At 39.8% G+C, this 23,283-nt stretch overlaps 1 protein-coding gene across 2 annotated transcripts in view; it reads right to left on the bottom strand.

Moving 5' to 3' along the window:
- Positions 1 to 266: 266 nt before the first annotated feature.
- TMX4 (thioredoxin related transmembrane protein 4) overlaps positions 267 to 23,283 on the bottom strand; it is a 38,033-nt gene continuing 15,016 nt past the window's right edge. Inside the window, exons 3-8 of one of the 2 annotated variants that reach the window (XM_059705579.1) lie at positions 20,485 to 20,530; positions 18,817 to 18,945; positions 15,825 to 15,870; positions 9,606 to 9,707; positions 6,698 to 6,761; positions 267 to 4,802 (exon numbers count right to left, since the gene is read on the bottom strand). In XM_059705579.1, the coding sequence (XP_059561562.1) occupies positions 4,450 to 4,802; positions 6,698 to 6,761; positions 9,606 to 9,707; positions 15,825 to 15,870; positions 18,817 to 18,945; positions 20,485 to 20,530 (740 nt within the window). In that variant the 3' untranslated portion in view covers positions 267 to 4,449. The remainder of the gene's footprint in view (positions 4,803 to 6,697; positions 6,762 to 9,605; positions 9,708 to 15,824; positions 15,871 to 18,816; positions 18,946 to 20,484; positions 20,531 to 23,283) is intronic. The other variant, XM_059705580.1, reaches the window with a different exon arrangement.

The raw sequence follows: 23,283 nt of genomic DNA, 5'->3' as shown, positions 1-23,283 counted from the left end.
CTCCCTAGGCCAATGATGGCGAACCTTTTGAGCTCGGCGTGTCAGCATTTTGAAAAACCCTAACTTAACTCTGGAGCCGTGTCACATATAGAAATTTTTTGATATTTGCAACCATAGTAAAAAAAAGACTTATATTTTTGATTTTTATATGCCATTTAACACAGAAAAATCAACCAAAAAAATGAGTTCGCGTGTCACCTCTGACACGCGTGTCACAGGTTCGCCATCACTGGCCTAGGCAAACAACTCTTGTGAAAACAGTTACATGAAAAGCAATGGATGGTTTTGTTTTTACTTAGCACTATCACAGGTTTTGAGGCAAATGGAAATTTACATAAAATGAAAACACAGGATCAAGGATTATGTACAATTCTGTGATTAAGGTGCTTTGCAATTCAGGCAACGTTCTGCTAGAAACTCCTATCTTGGTTCCAGTTGCTGCAGATACTATTTGAGGAGGCAAAGAATAAATACATGGATGAAGAGGAAAATAATTAAGTACCGTGGGCTAAATAATCAAGACTATTACAAGGAATATAAATAATAAATTTAAAATGTATTGCAATACAAATAAGAAGTATTTTCAGTATAAAAATTGCATTTGCACAAAGAAGCTATTTAGTAACAAATACAATTGCACTATATTGGAAACACGTCAAAGGTGTACCTAGTATGTCTCACATATACAAGTACAATGTCACAGTACACAGGAAACTTTACTGAGAATAAGCCACCTGAAGGCCAAGTCCTGGTCTGAAGCTGTCACGGGCCTTTCAACAGAACCTCCTGGTTCAGGAAAGCTGTTCACAAGCTGTTGGAGGTTCATCAGACTTGATGACTCCACTTTGGTTGCAAGACAAGCTGTAACCTCAGGAGAATCAAAACGTAGGACTGAGGTAAAGAGATACTAAACAAGGAACTTTTCTGTTGGCACAAAGGATGTGAATACTTTCCAAAATGTTGTCATATTTAACAGGATGGGTCTACCACACATTTATAACACTGGCAGAAATAACACTTCGACATGGAGATAAGGGACAGACAGACATTGATACATTAGCAAAAGCACCAATCTCCTTTCTCTCACTTCAAGCCAATTTAAGGTGCTGAAATCTCAGGTGTACCCTGGCTTGTCTACTTTTTATTGACTCTTTAATGTTTCCCATCCTTCACTCTTGACTCAGTAATACAGTAACAGTAAATACTTCCCCTGAAAGATATTTTTATCATCTACTCCGAAGGTATTACAGGATGCAGGCTTACATATGCCCAAATCATGTAGCAACACCAGAGCTATCAACAGATTTGGGCCATAAATAAATAAAAATGTGGCTTTCTCCAGTGTCAAAAGCCAACCTGACCAACGCTTGTTTGCTACCTCAATATATGATCGCTAAGCAAGTTGGGTAGTGGAACAGGCCTAGGAAGAGATGTAATAAAGGAAACTAAGAAAAAGCTAGGTAGAAGGTGCCTCATTGATGAAAAGGCACCTGCTCCAACTACTCAGTTACTTTTAATTCACCTGATTTTGATTTATACAAAATACTATTGTGTAAGTAAATAACTGATACTACAATATAGGAAAGCATGGCTAATGTTTACTTTTAAAATGAAAATCCTATTTCCATGCACTTGACTCCTGGAATAAATATAAGAAATATCCTTAAAATCCCATTGAAATGTTAATTTCAAATTATTTTAGGTTGACTTTTTGCCTTTAGTTTTACATTCAGTCACTACTGAAAACAACGTAAAGGCCTCAGGTGGAAAGAAATGAAATTAGTTGAGTATTTATCAGACCACTTGGTAAAAACTCCATCTTTTGCCAGGATATTGAAAAACAGGAAAAACAGGGGGGGAAAATGGTTTGCATAGCCAGACTTTTAAACTTCTAATGAATTTTCTTCTCCAAGATGCTTTTCTTTGCTCACTCCATTTTTTTTAAAGTATTGCTGAGAAATATATATATATATATATATATATATGTATATATATATATATATATATATATATATATATATATATATATATATATAAAATTTGGGGTCCAACTGGAAATTGGCCTTACATTTCTAAAAAGTCAAAGCAGATTTCATTCCCTCCTCTCTAGTCAAATATTCCACTTAAAAAAAAAAATGATGTTATTACAAAGGAGGGGAGCTTATACAGAAAAGCCAAACTGAATCCTTTCTTAGTCTGTAGCTCTGAACTTGAGCTTAATGATCTTTGAAAACTCAATTCAGCTGATTGTAAGAGGAAGAAATCCAGTGCCAGAGGGCACGCCCAGCTCAGCAATGATCCAGAAAAGCTTCCCAGGATCAGGGAGAGGGAGCCGCCACCATCAGAACGACTGCATTTTGGGTTAAGATGTATCAGAGACGTACCTTACGGAAGGAAAGAAAATAAGCAAATTCAAGATTTTCCTAGCCCCTCAGTTTTCTGATGGCCTCTAACTTGAGGTTGTGTTGCTGTCTGAAGAGAAAAACTATTATTGGTGACTCTTTTTTGGGGGGTTCACGGGGGGTTGTCAAACCATCTTATTGAGGGTCTTTGGGGAAGGGTTGAAGGGCTGGGAGGACAATGAGATCCTATGTCCTTGGTCTGGTCAGGATTTCCCCAGCTTCATAGCTGCCAAAAGCTGGTGACTCTTTGTTATTTTGGGGGGTAATCCTCACCCGAGGATATTTTTCTATTGACTTTTAGAAAGGGTGGGGAGGGGGAGAGACAGAGAGAAACACATCCATGTGAGAGACACATCAATTGGTTGCCTCCCGCAAGAGCTCTGACTAGAACACATCCATGTGGGAGCCTACAACTGAGGTACAGGCCCTAGACCAGAATTGAACCTGTGACCCTTCAGTCTGTGGGCTGACACCCTATCCACTGAGCCAAAACAGCTAGGGCAAAAAATCTGGTGACTCTCATGCTGCAGGATGAGGCTGTCAGGTAACTGAATTGGAAAGATGAAAAATAACCATCTCTAAAAATTAGATTCTGGCAGAATAAAAACCCCTTTTGTGTAAATTTGCAACAGGCTCATTCAAGCACAGAAAGAGAGCAAGTTTCAGAACCGCTCCCTCCCTCCAATGATCCCGTGTTCAAAGTTAATGGAAGAAAAGGGTTATCTAAACAGCCAGATAAGAGTACACTGCATATTTCTTTCTTAAAATGACAGAAACTTTTAAATTTCATAAGCCTGCACTACTTATTATTCTGTCTGGACCTAAGGGGTGTAGAATCAACTTTAGTCATCTTTCATAAGGTTTGGAATCTAATTTTATGAATTTATTCTAAAACATAAATCAAGTAAGGCAGAAGTGGATGGATGGATTTTTTAAAAGAAATTGGGCCTCCTGAGTACTTTTAGTAGATTGAGCACTGAGAGATTTACAGGGATAAAATTCTTTACAAGATTAAGAAAAAAGGAAATGAAACCAAATCTTTCATTTCCAGATACTCACTTTCATTAATTCTTTCACCAAAAGCACATCACTGAAGGAGAACCAGAAATGTTCAGTTATTATTAAAGTGGTTCAAGGCCAGGGAACCCCTTGAGATGAAAACAAAACAACATAGTATTCAAGTTTTCTTCACAAGACTATCTTGTACTGGCAAGACTTAGGGGACTTCTGGGTTGGGAAGGAATATTGCTGAAGGGACTTTTGGGGAAAAAAAATTACTCCATTTTGGCAAAAAACAACAAAATTGTCTCCTGTAAAATCCCTACCACTTTTTGAATCCCCAAAGGTTACAATAATTCATTTGAGCTGCTTGGCAGTCCACCTTCATGGGCTGCGGTTTTTGATTAACTAAACCCTTAAATCCACTAAACGCAGCTGATGTCTCACTAGGAAGCATTGTGAAGTGTGGGGAGCCTGCAGGCTGTTGGCAGGACAGCTGGAAATGGGACAGGTAAGAAATAAGACATAACAATGGAAATTTAAAGTCAAGACAACTGCCAAGCTCTTTTCTACAATAATCCAGGGCCCGCTCCATTTCTCTCTAAAAAAAAGTGACCCAGTACTATGGTGCCTGATGTTTCTTATAGTTTGACAAAAGTAACTTCTTAACACAGGAGAAGCAAGACTTCTGCTACACATGAGGATGCACAGGCTGCTTTGCTTTCACTTTATGGGGCCTGCAGCCTTGTCAATGAACAGTCCTCACGAGGGCTGGGCATCGCTACCTCTGGTCAAAACTCTCTCGCCCCAAGTGGATGCATGTGTGCCCATCCCGAATCCCCAAGCATATCCGAACACCACGCATTCTGATTGTCAGGCTTGAAGGAGTCTCATTAATATACATTAGGCTTAATGCCGAGACTACATGACTAAGGTGGATTTTTAAGAGAAGCTTGCTCGGGAAACAAGGAGGATTTTGGTTTAGACTGCAGACAGAGGGAAGCCGGCACACTCCTCTGCTCTATGTTCTTGGAAATAGTCTGTGAACCTAAGGTCCCTTATCAGCATGCTGACTTTTGCGCTGCCTCACTGTGTCTTCCGTGTCAGATGGACGGGGCTGCCCAGCGGCATCTTCCTTAGTCTCATTGGGTTCTCTTTCCTCCAGGGGCTCCCTCGGGGGCCCCTGGTCCTGGGTGTCACTCGTCTCCTCATCGGCACCAGCAGCCAGGTTGTCCTCCTCCTCTTCTTCCTCTGGTTCGTCCTCATCACCAAAGTCTTCTTTCTCTTCCTCGTCATCTACAAGGCTGTCCTTGTTTTCTTCTTCGTTTGAGTCATCTTTTTCGTCCTCTGCATCCAGCAACTGTTCAGCCCTATGAGCCTCCTCTGACTTCCGACTCTGCTCTGTGGAGGGAAGAGAGGGGAACGGCCTCTGAATAAACAATGGTCACTCAGCAATCAAACTGGCTGTGGAATAAAGGAAGGGGGGGGGCACACGACAGTCTTCTCCACCTTGAAGCTGTTACTGCCCAGGACAGATCTCTGGTTGGTGTCCTAGCCCAGCCCAGGAGGGCAAAGGTTCCCTCAGGCTTTGTATTTTGTACCTTGTAGAAACTGGCTCAGTGACCTACTCGCTAGCCGTGGTAACTTATTCACCATATGACAAGCTGAGCCAATCAGAGTGCTCCCAGCAGTTTCTGCCAGAGTGCGGAGGAAAAGCTCTCACTTTCTACAGTGATTGCTACCGCTCTTGACAGGCACTGAAATCAGTCACATGGGAGCACAATCTAACATCCCTGAGCTGTGCTGGAAGCTAGAACAAGCCTGGGCTTTCAGTTGTGTGTGTTAAATACATTTTCCTTTTTCCCCAAATTGCTTTAAATTGGCTTTCTGTTACTTCTAAGAATTCTAAGGAACATACTATACCTTCTAATTATAATCATGTGCGGAATTGCAACATTTCAATCAAGGACATACTGCATATACCACAGGAGTCCTATCTAAATATATAAAAGCCCAGTGACCGGAACAGTGGAATGACCAGAACAACCAATGGCTATGACACGCTCTGTGGCAGCCAACCAGCCTGATCTGGGCCCCGATTGGTCCCCCTCCCCCCGACCAGCCCCGCCCCCAGTTGGCCCCCAACACCCCAATTAGGGGCAGGGCCAGCCCACCAACCACCTGCAGCCCCTCCCTCCGCCAGCCCGGGCCGACGGGCCCCCATTAGGGCAGGCTGGCCAACCCCACCCATGCACGAATTCATGCACCAGGCCTCTAGTAAGATTCTAATGGGGCTAAAAAATTCCTGTTGTAGTCATCTTGTAGCAAAGCAAGGTAATTCTCGTGTGTTTGTGGTGATGCTGGTTTAAATGCCTACTCTGCTGCCAGCTGTATAAAGTAAGACTGTATCATCTGTGTGTGTGCATGTGCATTTTGTGATGTTGCAAAAAAGACCAAATCACACCTAATGATGCATTTCTCATAACGTATCCCTATCTCATAGCACATGACTTTATCTATGGAAGTCCCAAAGTATTGAAAACTTCAAAAATTAAAAAGAAATATAGCTTATTTAAACTCTAACATAAAATTCAACAAAGTCTCATAAAAGTCTTTATGCAAAGTTTTAAAAAAAACAGAATTAAAAACATGCAAATCCAGGGCTATTTGATCTCAGAAACAGTGTGAAACAGTAAAAAGATTTGGGGAAACTTCTTTTTTTTTAATTAAACATTTTTTTAATTGATTTCAGAGAGAGCAAAGGAGAGGGTGATATAGAAACATCAAGGATGAAAGAGAATCATCAATTGGCTGCCTCCTGCACACCCCCTACTGGGTACTAAGCCTGCAACCCAGGCATGTGCCCTGACCACTGGGAATGGAATCATGACTTCCTGGTTCATAGATGGACGCTCACCAATGAACAACACTGGCCAGGCAGGGAGACTTCTTTCAAAGCGCTTGGAATAGTTACAGGCACACAATAAAGTCCTAATAAATGTGAGTTCCCTCCCTCCCTTTTCATTCCAGTTTGAATGAAGAAAAGGGTATCAATTGATTAATGAAGGGCACATACTTAAAGGAAAAAAGAAATTGCCAAGATGAAATATTCCTTAGTTTAAGAGAGAAAAAAGAGAATTTTGTTAAGTCTATACAGAGAACATATTTTAAGGAATTTAGTGGTGGTGGTTTGGTAACCTAGCACATCAGGGGGAAATCTACCACGTACATGAGCACAAAAGGGCACAACACAGAATTCCAAAAATACTCTATTTAAATGAGTTTATCACACTTACCGGGGTGTTCAGATACATGCCTTGGAAATGGCACATAGAAACATTCTGATATTAACACCAAGACCTGGAGGGGTAAAAGGTGATTTTATAGTGAGTAGGTAGGACATTTATTTTCAAATAACCTTAAAAATTAAGCCTTCTACAACCAGATATTCATAGATAAATAATTAGCAGTTGGTCAAAAGTCCTCAAGACAGAAAAGGGTATACTTAAGAATTTCCTATTTTTTTAAATGTGATACAATATAGGGAGATGCTAATATTTGAAAACAGGGGTCACAAAGTCAAATGCCTAAGAGAGCCCACTAAAAATAGATGAATCAAGCGGGTCTAAGAAAACAGACACTATCAGCCAAGTCTACACTGGCCTTTAAAAAACACTCTTCTGGACAAACCGAACTGGTCGGTACATGGGCTGCCCCTCACCATAAATAGTAATAGTACTTCCTACACCAATGTCTTAAAGGTATTCTAAAATTTTAAAGAACTCAAAGTCATAGTCCTTTTGATTCAATTCTATAAATGTCAAATGAGTATCCTACATTTTGTTCAGAATTATTACCACCTGTATTTTCATTTATTAATTTATTTAATATTTGGTTCATTAACATCTGGGGGCAAGATTCAAAAAGAAAAAGAAATGGCAGTTTAATTATAAATCAATACAGAACAATTGAGTTTCATAAGAAAAATGAATAAAGCACTTCGATAGATACTTAAGAGATACAGAGATTACAACCATTGGGAAGGATTAAGAATGATGCATTTGAAGAAGGCACATTTAAGGCCCTGAGCATAGTCAGGAAGAGCTGGGTGGCTGCAGAGGTCTAGCTCCTCTAAGCTACACCAAATTGGGTCATGGGGGCACTTAGGTCCAGAGAAAGCTCTGAATGCCAGTCTGAGGAGACCCAACTTCTTATAAAGGAATAACATTTTATGTCACTTAATCACTTGAACAGTCTTGAATCAACTCTCTTCTTTCTTTGGGTCAAGCCCCTAATAACCTTCCTACACTGATTATTTAAATCTGTTTCCAAATGAACTTGGGACATAGGCACATCTGACATGATTTCTTGGGTTTAAAGTAAACCTCAAAGATAAAACTCTAAAACTTTATGCTGAGAAGACTTTCCAACGGTCTTGCATTAGGCTCACAATCAACCTACATTCTCCACAGCTCTGCCTTAGTCTTCAGGGATCTCATATTGTTCCCTCTACAGGAACCTCATGCTCCTGTGGCTCTAGAATATACTACCAGAAAAATCTAGGACCAGATGGTAGATGGGAGAAGTACATTTACATTCAAGGTCAAATTTATATCCAAAGTCAAATCCTTTTAGACCAGACCATTAGGGGCATGTTAATAGCAGTATGGTTAGTGCATCAGAATGGGAACACACCTAGGACCTAATGAATGACGTATCTAAGTTCTATCCCCACCTGTGAGGTTAACATTTAGTCAAATCTCAAATATAAACCATATTATGAAGGAAGCATGCTCATGGCAAAATACAACGGGCTCCCTGGAATAGGACTTTGTTGTACTAACTTATGACTTGCTATAAAACAACTGCTAATATTTTAAGCTTATTTTAAAAAGATTTTGCTAGCCCTGGTCAGGGCACATACCTAGGTTGTGGGTTCAATCCCCTGTCGGGCACATACAGGAGGCAACTATTAGATGTTTCTCTCTCCCTTCCTCTGTTTAAAAATTAATAAAAGCAGCCCTAACCAGTTTGGCTCAGTGGATAGAACATTGGCCTGCGGACTGAAGGGTCCCAGGTTCAATTTCGGTCAAGGGCATGTACCTTGGTTGCGGGCACATCCCCAGTGGGGGGTGTGCAGGAGGCAGCTGATCGATGTTTCTCTCTCATCAATGTTTCTAACTCTCTATCCCTCTCCCTTCCTCCCTGTAAAAAATCAATAAAATATATGGAAAAAAAATGCATATCCTGAGGTGAGGATTAAAAAAAAAAAAAAAAGACTTTGCTAAAGAGCCACAATTTATTATAATGTGAAAGGACAAACTTTTAAGATAATCTTAACTATAAGTTTGTCTTTTTTATATAAATTTTTAGTAATCATCACTTATTCCTATCATATAGTAGTTAGAAGCTATGTGGTTCATATATAGTATAAGGGCGTTTAAGAATTTGTTTTAATTAGTTTAAAACTCAATCAAATGGATCAGCGAAAGCTTAACAAATTATATCAAAGAATAAAGCATGCCACAATACTTATAGTTGCCTACATAGTTAAATAAATAAATGTATTATTCCAATTCTTACCTAAAATATCTAGGGAGAAAATACACAAAGACCTACTAGGTATGTAAGCACTAGATGTGCTTTGCATCTGATTTTTTTTTTTCTCACAATATTGACTGTGTTTTCTAGTCCCTTCTTTCAACATTATCTTATAAAATCCACCTCAGACTAAGGAGAGCATATATGTAAGCAGCTGGCCAGGGTTAGAGGTTTAATTGGAGGATATGAACAAGAAAAGAATCATCTCATTCACTGGAGGAACAGATCCACAGTATTGGCCTTATCACCACAGAGTTCTAATCAAGTAGGCAATGTGTGAAATCATTGCTGATGGGGTTGTCTTGCAAACTATCAATTCAAGTATGATCTCAACTTTAATTTTCATCACTGCCTATATTTTGGGCAGCACAGATCTTCAGAAAATATAAAGGCTAGAATGAAAAGATAATGATTTACTGAATTTTCCAGTATTTCTCAAATTAGCATTGTAAGCAGTATCAAATAAGCAAATGCTACTTAACTGCTTAGATTACACACAAAATAATGTTTGTTTATGTGTTTTTTCTTTCTTGGCTGCTTTGTAGTTTTGCATAAAACCCATTGGCTTTAAGAAAAGGAAGGAAGATTGGCATTCTCTCTTACCAGACCCATGAGAAGGCCAAAAGCCAAGGTGGCAATGACGAAAAGGACATAAGAACACCAAGCAGGCATTCCAACGGTCACTGTGAAATAGTTGTGAAGATGCTGTAATTAAAAGAAAAATTATTTATAATGAGGACCAAAAATGTTTAAATCTAGCTCTCCAGCTATCACTCAAGTCTGCAAATTGTTTCCACATAGCGGAGCTCCCACAAGGTCATCCAATGGTTATGCATCTGCGATTCCTCAGAACAAGTCAAGCTTTACAACAGCAGGAACCTGAGAGTATACTCAAGGTTATAGCTGATAAGAGTTCTCATTCTTTGGAGTTCATAATCTGATAGAACTCTGACAGAATTGTTTTTCTGGTCCCTTCTTCCACAATGACAGATTTTTTTTGGTCACTCTCTGCTAATAATTATATATACCTCAATATTTACTTGTAATATGGAATCCATAAAAATTAAACTTCTTGAGCCTTGACCAATTGCTAAGTAGAACTAAATACTACTTAGAAAATATCAATCATTTTAAACATCTCCATACTTCCTCCTTCTAGTCATTTCTCTACCTCTACCCATCCTTAACAGCTTTCCTAAATCACCATAAGACCTAAAATGTAATATTAGACAGAAGGTTTTCCCAGTTAATTCATTAAGAGGAAATGAGATTTCATGAGGTTTTGAGTAGAGTACACATTCTTTTTTTACTATCCCCTAGAACTCTATTTGATACTGAAGAGTTAAAAAAAAAAGAGAGAGAGAGAGACACAATCTGAACTGGAAATTATTTCCATGCTAAAATCACACAGAAATTACAGATATGAAGTGGTAATTTGGAGTCAACACCCACTAAGATGGGGAATTACAGGAGCCATGCTTACTCATGAAGGTTTAGTGGTTATAGGTTTCAGGCCATTATAGCTTCAAGAACAGCCATTTGAAATTTACTGGGCACACGATAAAATGGCTCCAAGCTAAATGTCATCAGCAGGCAGAGATAATAAGTGAAAGACTTGCCTAGAACAGATGTAATAACTAAAAATGAGTCCAAGTTCCATTTTAATATTTCTCAAAATCTAAATTACTCAAGTCATTGGTTTCTGTTTATAAAGGTCAATACAATTAAATAATATACTTCATTTTAGCTTAAATCTAAATGATAAACAAACAAAAAAGCTTGTTCAACTAATCTAGAAAAATCTGAGATCTCTTCTCTCCAATCTCTTACTCAGCTGAAGAGATAGATATAAAAACTCAGCAAATACTTTAAACACTGATCCATGTAAAAAATTTTTGTTAGGCCCTAACCAGTTTGGCTCAGTGGATAGAGCGTCAGCCTGCGGACTGAAAGGTTCCAGGTTCGATTCCGGCCAAGGGCATGTATGTTGGTTGTGGGCACATCCCCAGTAGGAGGTGTGCAGGAAGCAGCTGATCGATGTTTCTCTCTCATCGATATTTCTAACTCTCTATCCTTCTCCTTTCCTCTCTGTAAAAAATCAATAAAATATATTTAAAAAATATATATTTGTTAGGTAAGTTATAGGTACTGGAAAATCCTTAAAGTATTCATAGGAAATGCAAATAATCTGGATTTGTAACAGTCATCTGTAACTGTTGTCTACACTGGTCATTTTTCTGTCTTCAGCCAAGGCAATTGTTTATTCAGAATAATCCAGCATTCTGGAACCCAGCAGGCAAAAGAAGTATTGGGATTTCAAATGTTGTTTTAGTCAAATCCTTTTCAATGGAAGTTCTAAATACTGCACAGGTTCCTACTTTAGAAAACTCTATGTACTGAACATAGTTAATGCTTTTCTTGGTGACTCAGTGAGGTGATCAGGATTAATCCCTGAAATGTGCCAAGGAATTAGAAGATAGAGAAAGCCAGTCTGCCTTTGAGCTGACCTATGGACGTAAGTATTCTGGAACTTGCTCTATAAAAAATATCTGCCCATTTGCCTTACTCATATGGTTGGAATGAGTTATGTGCAGTTATAAATCCTTCTAGACAGCATCGTATGCCCTTTCTGCAAAATAAATGATTAAAGTAACCCTCAGAACCTTTCTATTTTCTAGAATGCAGTAAATCATTTGCCTTTGTGTCACTGCATTCTGAGTCACACATTTCTTAGCACATTCAAAATACCTACTTATTTTAATAAGCTCCACTTCAATGTTCTTGTATCTGCTGATACTTTGGAGGATTTATTTGAGCTTCTTAGAGAAATCCTGACAGAGCGCTGGTAGAATATGGTCTTTTAGGTGATTACTACTAAAGTCTCATTAATCAAGTTTTGTTTTCACAGCTGCAGACATAAACCTTTATCTGTTTACATTATCTGCCACCACAATGGTTTTAGAGTACCTGAGTGTTAGGGTACTTGGTTCTAGTTACTTGAAGTCTATATATATATATATATATATATATATACTAGAGGCCCAGTGCACAAATTCATGCACCAGTGGGGTCCCTTGGCCTGGCCTGCAGGATTGGGCCAAAATCAACTGAAGTCCCCCAAGGTGTCCCAGATTGTGAGAGGGCACAGGCCAGGCCAAGGGACCCCACCGATTCACAATCAGGGCCGGGGAGGGACCCGGGAGGGCTCCAGGGCATGTCCAGCCCATCTCGCTCAGTCCCAATTGGCTGGACCCCAGCAGCAAGCAAACTTACCAATCAGAGTATCTGCCCCCTGGTGGTCAGTGCACATCATAGTGACCAGTCGAGCAGCCTTAGCATATCATTAGCATATTACACTTTGATTGGTTGAACGGCCAACTAGACGGCAGGACACTTAGCATATTAGGCTTCTATTATACAGAACTAGAGGCCCGGTGCACGAAATTCATGCATGGAGAGGAGGGTCCCTCAACCTGGCCTGCACCCTCTCCAATCTCGGATCCCTCTCGCAATCCAGAAACACTAGCTCTAAGTGCTCACCTGCCTGCCTGCCTGTTGCCCCTAACTGCTCTCCTGCCTGCCTGATGCCCCTCACTGCTCTCCCATCCTGGCCTGATCCTCCTAACTGCCTATCTGCTCTCCCCTCCTGGCCTGATCCCCTTAACTGCCCATCTGCTCTCCCTTCCTCTCTGTGCCTTCAGACCTCGGCACAGGAGTGCTGAGAGCTCTCCTCCAAGGCCCCACCCCTGTCCTAATGCTCCCCTGCGCGGGCCTGCGCATACCTCCTGCGCATACCTCCGCTGGGGGGACCACCCCGTCCTGACGCCTCTGGCGGCAGCCTCATGACCCAGTGGTGCAAGTCCCCGCCCCCCTCCCTGCCCACCAGCTCCTGTGCACGCACAACCTGTTGAACGTGACTGGCACACCGTTAGGACCAATTAGCATATTACCTCTTTATATATATAGATGTTTCCAGGCAATTACTGATTAAAATTTATCAAATTCAATTTTAAATTTCTGTGTTTCTGTTTCTTTAACTGCCAGGCAATGGTAGTTTTCACTTAAGGAAAATACTGATTCTTGTTGTGTGTGTTCATTACAAGGAAGCATTCTACTGTTTCCTTAAAATACACAAACATGTCTGATGGGCATGACACCTTATTATTGATGACTGATTTAGAGCCAATTTTGGGTTACATATAGTTTTGAGTAAGAAGACTGAATGAAGATACCATTAGAGTAGAATATATAAAAATATTCCAACCAGTGGCCAGATGAATTTAAGCAATAGAGCCAGGCCAACACATTCACAGATCAGAGGCAGAGCCCTTCCTCCCCAAGGAGGCCAGCACTCCCTCTGGGACCTGAACTACTGCAGGTGAGATCAGATGCTTCCCAGGGGCACCCACCCACCCAGCCCAGTGTTGCACAGTCTCATTTAGGGCTGGGCTGGCCCAGAAGGACAGAGAGCCTTTTGTATTTACATTCTACCTATGTCACAGGATACACTCTGAGGAGTTTGGGGACAGGCCCTACATCCCTTCTATCCTTAGACACAGGTAAGAATCCTCAAATATATTCCCTGAATGGAGCAGCTCAGAAAGACTTCTCCAGTGACAGCCAAGGCTTTACTACTTCCCCTTCCATGTCATACCCTCTGCAACAAGACACAACCTTGCAGGTCCCTGCAGACATTAAGAAATATATCCTGTGGATGTGCACCATCTCATTGTAATATTGTTCTAGATATTAGGTGCAAGAAAAGAAAAGTGAAAGAAGATATGCCACTATAAAAACCACTGTGGATATTTCACAGTTTTAAAATATACTCTTACTATTCTCCAGTCTAAATACTCATGGTCTTTACTTCTCATCATGTGACATTTACAAAGCATTAGACCTTCTCCATCACATGGATTATCCTCCCAAAGATGCAGCACACTTATAGTGGCTAAATTTTGCCATATGCCTGCGTAACTACAGTAACGTTGAGAAGAGGGAAGTTACCGTATTAGCTTAGTGAGCAGCACAAATTCACCATATCAAATCTATAATAATAAAAGTGTAATATGCTAATTAGATCAGATGACCTTTAGGACGAAGCCAAATCTGCAGCCCCAGGATCGAGGAAGCCGCTGCCACCGCAAAAGCCTACTCTTGCATGAATTTTGTGCATCAGGCCTCTAGTCAAATAATATTTAAGTACATTCAAATGCTAAACCTAGCTAGCAAGTACACATTATACAACTGCCATAAAACCTTATTTTAATCCTGCCATCAGAGTTTGTTAAAAATAAATGAATGCAAACAAAACATTTCTGTTTCCTAATCAGAGGGGAAAAGCAAAATAATGACAATAATTAATGAATATAACTAACAAAAACAGTTATCGAGTATGTACTTGTTGCGGGTTCTATGCTAAGCATTCGAAGAATTCTAGTAACAACAGTTACAAGAGGAAAAGCAATGGGTTCAGAGACATATACACAAGGTGGAGAATAATGGCTTGTCCTCTGGAAAAGAGATAACGCCTCCCTGCATCATTGTAGCCAACTGTGACAAGAGATAAGAAGACAAAAACTGACGGTCTCTCCAAACACTTGCTCCAGACAGAATCTCAGCCCCAGGATTCCTAACCCTGCCTAAGGCACCGCTTCTGGTCCATCTCACAAGGCAGAAAATAAAACACAACTTAAAAACTTAGACACAAAAGGTTGCTCTTGAATTTCCCTCAACATATCTCGACATGCATGAGAAACACAGAGTCTTCTTGAGCTCCTTGAATATTAAGTTCCAAAATAACATCGCGACCTACACAAAGCTTAGAAAGACAAATACAGGAACTCATTTTGAAGACATAGAATACTTTAAGAATATATATTTAATTCCACAGCAATTGTGCTAAATCTGACAGGATTTAGCTCACTCTACACATAAAGGGGAGCACAAGGTTTTGTGATACATTCAAAATTATGTAATTGTCCAAACTTTTAACTAAATAATAGTTTGAATTCACTGAAATGACTCAGTGAAATGATACAATCACATATAGCAAGAGTGTCCAAACTTTTTCTTGAAGGGGCAGAAAGCAAATATTTTAGGCTTGTGGACCACATGGTCTCTGTCACAGCTACTCAACTTTACCACTTAGAGTGAAAGCAACAGGTAATGAATGAACATGGCTATGTTTCAAAAACAGGTGGCCAGCCCACAAGCTATAGTTTGCTGATTGCTGACATACAAATTCACTTTAGGGCTTAATCTTTGATCTGTAGATTATGACAATGGGAATATAAAATGAAGTAAAACCACATGAGCCTGATTCAGCTTTGATAAAGAGATTCATCTCTGATCTAAGAAAGTATGACTTTGACACAACAGTTACTGGTCATTGTTCAATTTATGCCTTTCTACACAAAGACACATTTCCACTGGGGGCCCTTGTGAGAGTAGTTGTGTGGCTTAATAAGAAAAGTGAAATTATAGAAGTATTCACAATGTTTATTTTCCTATGGTTTAAAAGTTACATTCTTACTCTTTAAAAACCCTCTGCAAAGCCCTAACCGGTTTGGCTCAGTGGATAGAGCATCGGCCTGTGGACTGAAGGGTCTCGGGTTCGATTCCGGTCAAGGGCATGTAACTTGGTTGCGGGTGCACCCCCAGTAGGGGGTGTGCAGGAGGCAGCTGATCAATGTTTTTCTCTCATCGATGTTTCTAACTCTCTATCTCTCTCCCTTCCTCTCTGTAAAAAATCAATAAAATATATTTTTAAAAAAACCCTCTGCAAAGATAATCACAAAGGGTATATTTAAAATTACTTACCCAAATCTTGCCAGAGATGCTAAAAAGGCCAGCCATTCCAGACATCCTAAAAAACAGAGAGAAGGAGAACCATTAGTGATGCATACTGTAAAAAAAAAACAACTCAGGTCACAAGGATCTGCCCTTCCACTCTGCAATACATTGTCCTCTCTCCTGGATTTACTTGTGTTCATACAGAGCTTTAGCTCCACAGCCATCATTTCAGTCACTGCTGTAAATACATTCAAATCCCCTGGCCCCTTCTCCCTCCACTGTACATACCTGGCAAAACCCCAACTGTGGGCAGCTGCATGTCTCTGGGGACAAATCAGCTGACTGCTCTTCCTTCAGTCACAAGCCTGTTTGTGCCTCAGTACTGCACTTTCAGGCTCTACCTGCCAGGGCAGCTCTTGTGCTTTTCCCTTTCTTCACACCCTTCCACCCTCCTCTCCCCATTCACTCTCAGCTCACACTCCTCACATGTCACTGTGAAATCAGAAGCCATTATGTGATCTCTCTTATCTTCTCACCACCCAATCTGAGCCTGGGGTTCACCTGCATGCACCTTGTCTTGTTTCCACAGAGAAAGTCTATCTGCCCTCCTCCTTTTGGCCTTGGATCCCATCCCTTTGGCTTATTAACGTCTTGGTTTTTTTTGCCAGCCCCTCTGCCTGCATCAGCAACTTCTTCCTTTCTGCTGGGTCATTCTCATGGGCATGAAAACATGCTCTACCTTCTCCATCTTTTAAAAAGAGCGTCCTTAGACCCTCCAGCTTCTCTTCTCCAAGGAGTAGGCCACACTTCTTTCTTCTTCCTTACTGTACCTTCAACCCATTCAAATCTGCTCCTGCCCTCGCTACTGCAGTATCACTAGTTTTGAAAGCCACAATGACCTTGCAATTGCTTCATTCAACACCCATGTCTCAGACTTGATCTTCTTTCACCTCTTGGTAACACAGGAAACAGGCCTCTACACTCTTGAGCACCTAATTTACTTGGCTTCCGGGAAACCCCATAACCCTGCTTGTCCTCCTGACTCACTGGTACTCATTTTCAGTTTCTTGACTCCTTCTCTGACTCCTTCTCCTCTTAATTGTGGGTGTCTTGTGGCTAGGCCCCAAGCACTTTTCTCTCAATCTTTAGGTGATCTCCTCCCTCCCAAGGCTTTGAATACCATCTATATGTTTTGTATTTGTGTTCCTGAATCCTCTAAGGACCCATCTCCATACATCCAACTTGACAGCTCTACAAAGAAATCTGCATCTCAAACTTAACACATTTAACACTGAACCCTTGCTTTTCTCTTGCTCAAACCAGCAAGATTCAAACCAGAAGATTTTTTGTAAATCTTCCCTCTCCTTCACCTTAGCCAAGTCTACCTGCAAAGTATTTTAAATCCACCCATTCTCTCCATCCCACTGCTGCCACCCTGCTATGCACTAGCACCATCCCTAGGCTAGACAGGGCAACAGCCTCCTAGCTGTCTGACCTCATCCATTCTTGCCCTCCCCAGTCTCTTCTCCGAAGAGTCACCATGTCATTGCATGCACTGATAGCATCCAGGTTCCTCAATGTGGGCAAAGGCCTGTATGAGCTGGCTCCTGCCTGCCCCTCTTTCTCGGCTTATATACTAGTATATACTACTCTCCCCACCAATCACCGTCTTGACCCCGGCACCTTTCTGCTCTCAGCATACCAAGCTCTTCCAAATTGGGGCCTATCCCCATGTCACACTGATTCCTGGGAATATTCCTGCCCTGCTCTGCACGCAACTCAGTTGTTCTATCCTTCAGGTCTCACTATTGTCCTTCCCTCAGAGCGACCTCTCCTAATCCCTCATCCAACAGAGGTCCCTGCCCCAGTTATTCCCTGCCTTAGTAAACATTGTTTTTGTTTGTTTTGTTTTAAACAGCCTACAATTCTTTATATCTCTATTTTTTTTTCAATCTGTTTTACTATCAGCTGCCTGAGGGGAGCAGAGGTACATGCCCATCTTTTTCACTTTTGAATATCTAGCAGCTGGTACAGTATCTGGCATAAACTCATCTCCAATACTGGGAGAATGAAAGCTGCTTTTACGGTAGACTAAGTTACGTATTTTCAGAGTATTACATAAGTACTATTTACGTGATGTATTCCTGAAATATTACATCATTTAATCCTTTTTCAGCAAGGATATTTCTTATATTTGTATATACTAACAAAATTAATTACAAATCTGATAACTCATTCAAAACTAAAACCAACTATGGGAAAAGTTATTATGGATTGGCCCTATCTACCTCACCAATTATTATGTAGTTCATCCTCATGGCTGTAAGTTACCCGGCAATATTACGCTAGGCAGTTAAAGACACCATTGGTTTTATTTTCCACATTGATACAAGAGTAATTCCTTCATAAACTATAATTCAAGAAAGAGCCACTTCCATATCTGATCAATAATTTAAAAGGAAGAAAGAATGATAACTGTGTTCAATACCATATTTTCTAAAGAGAAAAAAAGTTGGCCCTGACCGGTTTGGCTCAGTGGATAGAGCGTCGGCCTGCGGACTGAAGGGTCCCAGGTTCGATTCCGGTCAAGGGCACGTACCTCGGTTGCAGGCACATCCCCAGTGAGGAGTGTGCAGGAGGCAGCTGATTGATGTTTCTCTCTCACCGATGTTTCTAACTTTCTATTCCTCTCCCTTCCTCTCTGTAAAAAATCAATAAAATATATATTCAAAAAAAAGAGAGAGAAAACAGTTGGTTGGTGTGGCTTAGTGAAAAAGTTAGGGGTGACTTTCTGCAACCCACCTGAAGCTGGATACTTACTTCCCAGTATACTCACAACTAGCTGAAACACATGTGGGCCATAAAACCCAAAACAAACATGGTCTAAGCATGGTCATATGTAGTCTGGGTAATCAGAAGTGAATATGAAGAAAAACAGAGACTTTCAAGGTCCATGAACTGTTTACTTGATACTGCTTGTTTCATTAATAGGCCCCATTAGATAAAAATTACAAGTTACGTTAAAGAAGCCGGGTACTTCCAGCCAGTCAGAGGCTCAACTGATTGCCACTTCTTCTCTAAGATATAATTCTGCAGGTCTTCGTAGATTCCTGGGCCACGGTAACGACGGAATATCCCATCCTTTGCACTATAAATTATAAAAACAAATAGAAAACACACAGATTAAATAACAAGTGTTGCAGATAACAAAAATAACTATTGGTTTTACATGTGAACTACACTCTGAATTTTAACTTGGCTTAAATAGAGAAAAAATTATAGCTAGGCATGAATAAGGAAGCACGCATAAGTATTAATCTATTACAAATGAGAAATTGAAAAAGCATTAAACGTTCTAATTTATCACTGCAAAATTCACGAGCATAAGCAAAGTTCTTGACAAGTTACTTTTTAGTATTTTTGCTACCAAGTATTTCAAGTTTCTCTTATAACAGCAAAACAGCAGTTGTTATTAAGTTTTAAAAACTGTCTCTACATTTCCAAATTTTGTCATTTAAGTCCCTCCTAGAAAATGAACAAAACACCATCTCACATGCCCCTTTAGTCTTCCCCCGCTCCTGCTTTCTCCCCAGTCAAGCTTCCTAAGAGCAGAGTCTACATTCACCATTTTCTCCTCAGATATTACTCATTCACAATCCGTGCGACTTAGGGTTATGCTTCCACGACTCCATGGAAACTGCTCATATGGGGGAGAGTCCCCAGTGACTCTGAAGCGCCACATCCAGGCAGCACTTCTCTTTTGTCTGTCACTGGCACTGCCCACACTGAACACGCCTTCCTCCCTCTCTCCCTTGGCCTTGGAGCTCTCTGGACTTCTTCCTCCTATTCTGACCACTCCTCCTCGTTCCTTACTCCCTGTCCTAAGGCTGGTCAACCCCAGGTTTTATCCATGACCTACTTCTATTCCTGTTGCATACATTCTCTCTAAATATATTTTAACTCTTATCTTGATTCTGAGAAATTCCCAATATGTATTTCCAGTCTAAATCTTTTGAGCTTTAGATCCTCAAATCAGACAATCACCTAAACTTTTCTATTTGAAATTAGCATAGTCACTTCACACTATTTTCTCCATTTTGGCCTCTATCTTCCAAACCTCATCTTATTCTAATAGCTCCTCAATAGCTTTTACTAGTGACACATGGCCTATTGGTAGTCATTGCAGGCTTTTCCTTCCTTATGGCTAATTGGTCACCAAGTCCCAATGATCCCACCTCCCAAGCAGCTCCAGAACCCAACCCTTCCTTTCTCTTCCCCCTCTGACTACTTGAGCCTCCCTAACATCACATCAGCCAGGATGATCCATACAGAACTCATTACAGTTCTCAGAAGGTAGCTCATTTTCTTCTGGGCTTTTCCATGGCATCTCCTGGAAAGGCCGTTCTACCTTGTCTATTTAACCAATTCCGACATATCCTTTAAGAATCATCCCACCTTTTATGTCATCAGAAAAATCTTCTTTGACCCTCCCACGCCCCTCCTTCAATTAGCTGCCTGCAGCACTCTGAGCGTCCCTCTCTTCTAATAGCTATCATTCCCACAGAGCTGTCTTTCTCCTCCAAATGTTAAGCTGAATGTGTGATGGTTACGGAAAACAACTTAGAATTCTTGATACACATCTACCGATTTATAATATTTACAAGCCCAGAGTATTACTTTAACTTACTGAAAAAATGCTGGGAGAGTGGTGACAAAGAAGCGGCCACTCAAACCTACAAGAAGCATAAACAAAAAAAGTTACAAGTCAAACTCTAACTAACCCAAGCAGCTAACTTAATTTATAAGATCAAGCAGCCTAAGCTGACTTGCGTGTGTGCGTGCGTGCGTGTGTGTGTGTGTGTGTGTGTGTGTGTGTGTATTTCAGAGAGGAAGAAAGAGGGAGACAGAGATAGAAACATCAATGATGAGAAACAATGATCAGCTGCCTCCTGCATGCCCCACACTGGGGATTGAGCCTGCAACCTTGGCATGTGCCCTGACAGGAATTGAACCATGACCTCCTGGTTCATAGGTCAGTGCTCAACCACCACCCACTGAGCCATGCTGGCCAGGTGAGCTTGCTTTTATATCACAGAATTAAGTCACATACACTATTTATTTATTTTTTACTTAAAGAAATTTCATTTTTACCCAATTTCATTTTCTAATACATTCCAGTTGGTGACATACAACTTGCTTATTCTGATGTTATATAGGAGTTTTCTGGCTTGTGTATCACTTAGAATTTTATGATGGCTGACAGAACAGGTTATAGTCATGTAATGACTATATGACCTGCGATAAATTACTTAACCTTTCTGACCTTAGATAAATTGCTTAACTTTTCTAGTCTCAGTGACCTCATCTAGAAAATACGTATATTAAAGCCTAACTGAATTGTTCTGAAGTTAGACTAGCTCAGTATATTAAGTACTTACTAGTAGCACATAGTAAAGGACTCAATCAATAAATTAAGGTATTATTAGATCACATGTAGGTTTTAAAATAATAAAGAATCTGAAATAATAAGATCATGTATAACCTTTGCACATTTATAAAATTTGCAAGTACTGTCCAGGGACAGTACATTAAACAGATTTTCTCAAATTTTCAGTAAAGCAAACCTTTACTGAACATTAACTAGACATCGAACGCTATGCAAAGTACATGTGAAAACAAAGACAAATAAAACCCTTAATAAGTCAGCAAATCTTTACTAATTACCTTTGTTCCAGGGACTGTGATAACTGCTCAAGACACAAAGATAAGTAAAAACATGTCCAGTCTTTGGTCTCACAGAGCTTACAGTCTGGTTAGTGGCAGAGGGAAAGACCTTGATACTTACCATCATAACTCTAAACAGATAGATGATATCAAGAAAGGGGCATGCAACAAAAGTCTGGATGAGACTAGGAGTAAAGAACAAATCCCTGCTCTTTATATGTTTACAAATAAAAACATTTCTGTGGGCACCAAGAATGAGCGAGCCTGGTACTGGCAAAGAGAAGGAGAGGGAAAGGATGTTCCTGGCCAGCATGGGGAAATGACAGAGACATGATTTTCACATTTCTCATCACTTCTGACTTTCCCACCGAAGAACAATTTGGACAAAATCAAAATCTATTCAAATAAAGTAGATCAAATGTCACATCTTTGTGGTTATTTGAACTGCTCAAGGTTTACTTTCAGTAACATACAAAAGTTGCTTATACCCATCGTATAAATTAAATTTTATTCAGCATGATAATTTATTGATTAGTGTTGAGTCTTCCCAAAGAAGAAATTGCTTTTTTACTCCCTCATATCAAACCAAGCAGACTCTAAAATAGCCCTATGGCACTTAAAGAAAACATAGTACTATGAAGGCAGTAAAAGTCAATGTTACAAAAAGAAACATTTACTACATACATTTATCATTGTACATCTTTTTAAAGGTTGTACTGGCAGTAACACCACAAGTGACCTGAGAAGTCAACTGAGACTGTTAACAAGCATGTCTGTCTGCAGGGCATTTTCACCTCTAACCCTGCTTGGAATTCCACGCTAGCAGGGAACATGGGTATCTTTTCATTTATTTTCAACTCTAAACTGCCAGGGGGAAAAGTGTTGGTAATCCTAAGGGTTTAAAAATTACTATATGCTTAAAATAATTATTTTAAACAATTTCACAGCTCACTTCTTTACTAGCTAGAGATTCCTATGACCACCCAAGTTTCTATGTAAGAAAAGTGACAATGTTAGCGTATTATGCTTTATTTAGATGATCTTTTAAAATGGAATGAACATTTTAAATAATAGCATGTCACCACTCCTTCAAGTTTCTATTTAGGTCTTACATTAAAATACATAGATAGGATTTCTAATAAATGTTATCAGTGAAGACAATATTTTTAACCTTTCTTTAAAATCCTGCAAATGTTCTTGGTCATCACTGGCCATGGCAATAAGTTAAAAAGTAAACAATAAATACATAAAATATTTCATAAAACACAGTAAGTTATATAATATACAAAATAATATTTCCAGTGTCACAGGCCAGCTTACCTGGGGTCAAACCCTACTTCTGCCTCTTATTTGATTTTTACCAAAGACATTAAATCTGTCTGGGCTTAGGTTTTCTTATTATAAATAAGCATCATGATTTCTCATACTATTTTAGTATTAAATAATTTTACATTTATAAAGAACATAGAAAACAGTATCTGATATATAAGTACTAAATAAATACTAGTTATTATTTCATATTTTTAAATCTCTGATTCAAAGTGGAAGTAAAATGAAAGGCTATAACAAACACAAATGAATTTATTGTTAAGTGCTTTGGAAACTGTACATTATTTTGGATAATATAACATATTTTCACTAATAAATGTGCTAATGGAAATCACTGAGTACAGAGAAAATAAGAGAAACACAGTGACAGATGGTCTCAGATTTTTGTTTTAGGCTAGAAGGTATAGGATGCATGTTCCCAAAATTGCTAGGT

Source organism: Myotis daubentonii, chromosome 8 (assembly GCF_963259705.1).
Source record: "Myotis daubentonii chromosome 8, mMyoDau2.1, whole genome shotgun sequence".
NCBI lineage: Eukaryota > Metazoa > Chordata > Mammalia > Chiroptera > Vespertilionidae > Myotis > Myotis daubentonii.
Note: the sequence above shows the minus strand (reverse complement) of the source record. Positions and strands in the feature narration are given on the sequence as shown.